We start from the raw sequence: 4,664 nt of genomic DNA on the forward strand, positions 1-4,664 counted from the left end.
GGGCGACAGATGGTAACTAGACTTATTGGGGTGACCACTTCGCACGGTATATAAGTGTTGAATCACTATGTTGTGCATCTGAAACTAATATAATACTGTCAATTATAATTAAAAATAATTTTTTAAAATTATTTTTTAAATAATGAGGGATTTTTTTTGCCAGTCTCATAAATGCAGTCATATTTTATAATGAAATCAAGAAAATAAAACCCCCTCTATATCTAGCTCCCCACCACCTAATTCTAAGCCCCCCGTTTCCAGGGGGTCCAGCCACCCCTCCCCTTGGACCGTTAAGCTGGCAGGTCATCAGTGTCACGCAGCTGTGGCATCAGATACCATGAATGGCAGCTGGACAAAGTCCGAGGAAGGGGAAGGGCTGAGTCCGCTGCATTCTGGCTGTGTGCCAGGCAGCTCTCCACAACTTGACATTTTGTCCTCATTTAATATTCTCCAACAGCTGTCCAGGGAACTGCTAATGTTCCCATTTTATAGATGAGAAAACTGAGGTTCACAGAGATGAAGTCGCCCGAGATCATTCAGTTAGTTAAAGGAGCTGAGATTTGAATCTGGGTTTCCTGATGCCTCTCCGACTTGCCTCAGAAATCAAGATGATGTCCATGGTTATGAAGCATGTCTGAGTTCTCATAAATAACAGCATGATATCATCATCGTCACCTAACATTTGCGTGCTTATTATATAGCAAACACTCTAAAATCCTTATATGCAAATTCCCATGACCTCTGTCACTACCCTGGGAATTAGATATTATCATTAACCCCATTTTACAGACGAAGAACCAGACTCAGAGAGACCCGGAAGCCCATGCCGTGTGGCACTTTCCATCTTTGTCACTCAGCAGCCATGGGTCATGCTGCAGGACCCGGGAGGCAGTGTGGTGAGCTAGATCTCCTCCTATCTCTGCCACCCATTCTGTGATCTTGGCCAAGTCACCTGGTTTTTCTGAGCCTTGATGCTCTCATGAATAAACGTATGTGCTTTTGCTATCCCATAAGATTTTTTCTTTTTTTTTTTTTTTTAAGAATCAACCAAGATAATAAATCCCCTGAAAACCGTGACGTTTTATACATCCAGAGTCACTCCATTAGCAATAGGGCTGCAAGTAACAGACACTCGATCACCAGTGGTTTTAGCAAATACAGGTTGATTTTTTTCATAGAGCCAGAAGCCTGGAGATAGGTTTCTGGCATCTTCTGCTACTCAGCCATAGTGTCGCATCTCATGCTAGCTTACCATTTTGCTACCCACAGCACGCTGGCCCATCGTCCCTATGCCTGTCACTTCTGGTCACAGGTTGACTCTCATAACCCAGATATCATATCCGAGTTCGAGAAAGGGAGACAAGACAGAGGAGGCTACATGTGACCCCTTTTACCAAGAAAGCAAAAGCTTTTCCAGAAACTGTACCGGCACATTCTGCTCATGTGTCGCTGGCCAGAAACGTCTCCCTGAGTGCTTGCCGCTCACTGCCAGCGACGTGGGGAAATGACTGACGTCTTACTTTCTCAGCCCCTAGAGTAGAGGCAGGCGAAGACAACGAAGGATAGAGAATGGATTTTTGTCAGCTATCTGCTAAGGCCTGCTCAGGTAGGGTTGTAAAATCAAATTCTGGTTATCTGTACGTTTAACTACTAACTCAAGACTCCAAAACCTACTATCTTATTACAAAAATCGTCAGTACGAATTTAAATGGTATCTGGTCATATCTGTTTGGGCATCCTTAAGTTTTTCACCCTGATAAATGGACCTTCCTTTGTGATTCAAATAAAGGAATTCTCTAACAGAATTTTTATTTCTTTCTTTTTTTTTTGCAGAAATCCAGAGAGAAAGAAGAGAATTGGTAACACAGATTGTTACGGCTACCACAAAGCCAAGCAGTGGACCACAGGGCGGCCCAGGCTTGGGAAGACTGAACAACAAAACCAGACCCGGTGTGCAAGAGGACTCAGAACCCTTCAACCCAGACAACCCATACCACGTGCGTACCGGGGTTCGCCCTGCGCCCGGGCGGTGCCTCACATGTAACGCTACAGCGGTGGTGCTTCTGCTTAAGGTTTCAAATGAGCGTTTAGGGTTCAGCTGAGACCTCAAGGCAAGATTTTAAAAATACATCTTCGTTTGTTTGTTGCAAAGTTTGCAAGTGTGGGTAAGAACACGTAAGCGTTAAACCCTCTGTCATGTAAAACCCTCGCTGGCCCTGACCCATATTCGAAGTTGTTTTCTGTGCCCACCTGTTCTTGAGTCACGGGCAAATCCGTAAAGACAGATTCACATCAGGACTTTATTTTAAAGTGTTTCCGAGAGTGTGCCCTGGGGGCAACACACGGACTGAAAGTGTCCTTTCTCCCCCTTTGCTTTTTATCCGTCCATTCGACCCACGCTGGCTGAGGACACTGCGCACAGAGCAACGTCTGCCCTCGGGGGCCCAGCCCAGCCAGGAGCCAGACTCAGACCCGGAGAAAACTCTTTAGACTGAAACACTGAGACCGGTGTTTGTAAGGATGACACCGACATGCTAAAGACTTGTCAACTCTTCACGAAGTATTATTTACCATTACGATACATTGCAGGAAGTAGAAGTCGAAAAATAAGTGTTTGTAACCAGTATTTTAATTGGAAAAAATACTGCATGCGTAATTTTTTAAAAACAGTATAAAAGGGTATACAATGAAAAGTGAGTTTCTCTTCCATCTCAGACACCCTCCCTAGAGCAATCTATTAACAAGTGCTCTCTGCCCCGTCTCTTTGCACAATACACACACACACACACACACACACACACACACACACTTTCAACACAAGAGAGAATACAAAACTTTTGTGCCTTGCTTGCTTCCCCGTTACAGTAGGTATTTTGGAAATTGTTCTCTATCTCCTATGTAGATCTACCTGTCATTTTAATGTCCACATCGTACTACGTTGTGTGGATAGATGTACAGACATTTAACTAGTTCTACTTTGGTGGACATGTCAATCAATTATTTCCGTCTTTTGCTGTTACAAACGCTTTTAAGACTGTACAACCTTGTGCACACATGCCTCCTAGGGTTATATGCAGGTGTTGAGGTGATGCAGGACAAGCTCTTAGCACAGTGCTTGGCACATAGCATTAGTCTTACTAGATACCTCTGTACACATAAAGGAACGTATTGTTAGCATAAATACTGACTTCTGGGTCTGCTGGGTCAAGGTAGATGGGAATTTTACATTTGAAGGGAGGATACCAAATTGTCTTCTGAGGAATTAGACCAGCTACCTGTCTCCAGATAGTAATGAAAGGACTCATTTGTTATTAAACATAAAAAAAAAAGTATCTTTACCAGTCTTTTGGGTGTAAAATTTATCTCCTGGTGGTTTTATCTTGCCTGGTTGTAATTATGTGTAAGGTTGGTTTTCATACACAGATAAGCCATTTGTCTATCTTTTTCCTACGGAACCTCTTCAGGCCTATGCTGTTTTCATGTGTTGCCAATATATTGACTAGTTTATCATTTTAGACTAATATATTTTGGAAATATTTAGAGCAAAGCATTTTTTAAATAACCCATCACTTATCAGAAAATTCAGGACACCACAGTACTTCAGTCCGTACATTGAATAAAAAAGAAAGTAAAATCTGAGAATAAAAAAGAAAGTAAAATCTGAATAAGCAAACAGAAAACATAGCTTGTTCCCCAGGTAGCTGGGCCGGCTGGATCTACTTCAAGGGATGAGGGCGTCAGCCCCTTCACAGATAGGCCGCACGACTGTCTGCCTTGCTTCCAGCCTTGTGGTTTGTTTTTTTAAATTGCCCAGTTTTTTCCTTTATTCCTTGTTCAGCTTTAAGCAGAAACATCTCCCCACGATGTCCTCTGCATATTTCTTTATGTATCTTAGAGCAACCACCTGAGATTTCCTCCCGACTTCATCCGAACAAGGCTTTGTTGAACCTTCAGGTAATGTCTCAATCGACTCCTCTGCCCCCGAAAAGTCAGCCACGATTATTAATGTGGCTTCGCTATCCCAGATGAACCTATTCCACGATAAGGCCAGGGGAGTCTGGAATGATGGCATGAGGATAATACTGTGAGGAGAAACCTGAACACAGGCTGTACCCGATGGTGTGAAGGAATTGTTAATTTTGTTAGGTACGATGATGGCAGTGTGGTCGTAGAGGAAAATATTCTGACTTTGCGAAGTCCATTCTAATGTACTTATGGGTCAAATGTCACAATGTTTTCAATTCTTTCAATTCCCTTCAGAATTCACTTCAGCCAAAAAAAAAAAAAAACTGGCCAAAGATTAGCTATTGTCAAATCTAGATGTTCACTACATTCTCTTCACTTTCCAGTATATTTGAGATTTTTATAATAAAAGTGCCACCCTCCCCCCAAAAATTTGAGTGAAGACTTCATACCAGAGGTAGTGATAGGGTAGCTACGTTCACGTCCACGTCAGTCAGGCCTGTTTGGTGCTGTACCTGCCTGAGGAGGTCCGCCTATCTCCAGGACAGAGGCTTAAATGGAGTAAAGCCACTTGTACCCCTAGATATTCATAAAAAGGAAGCCAGATACATAAATTTGGTAGGGGGCAAGTTCATCCAGTTCTATAACCTCTCCAGTGGTAAAAAAAAAAAAAAAAAAAAAGGGAATTTTTGTGATATTTC

General features: G+C 42.6%; 1 protein-coding gene across 2 annotated transcripts in view; it reads left to right on the forward strand.

The window, feature by feature from the left end:
• Positions 1 to 4,664, forward strand: part of CNMD (chondromodulin) — a 34,882-nt gene that overhangs the window by 27,641 nt on the left and 2,577 nt on the right. For both annotated transcript variants that reach the window (XM_011369730.2, XM_011369731.2), the window contains exon 6: positions 1,834 to 1,997. In XM_011369730.2, coding sequence (XP_011368032.1) covers positions 1,834 to 1,997 — 164 coding nt within the window. The remainder of the gene's footprint in view (positions 1 to 1,833; positions 1,998 to 4,664) is intronic.

This window comes from Pteropus vampyrus, unplaced genomic scaffold (genome assembly GCF_000151845.1).
Source record: "Pteropus vampyrus isolate Shadow unplaced genomic scaffold, Pvam_2.0 Scaffold154, whole genome shotgun sequence".
In the NCBI taxonomy this organism is placed as follows: domain Eukaryota; kingdom Metazoa; phylum Chordata; class Mammalia; order Chiroptera; family Pteropodidae; genus Pteropus; species Pteropus vampyrus.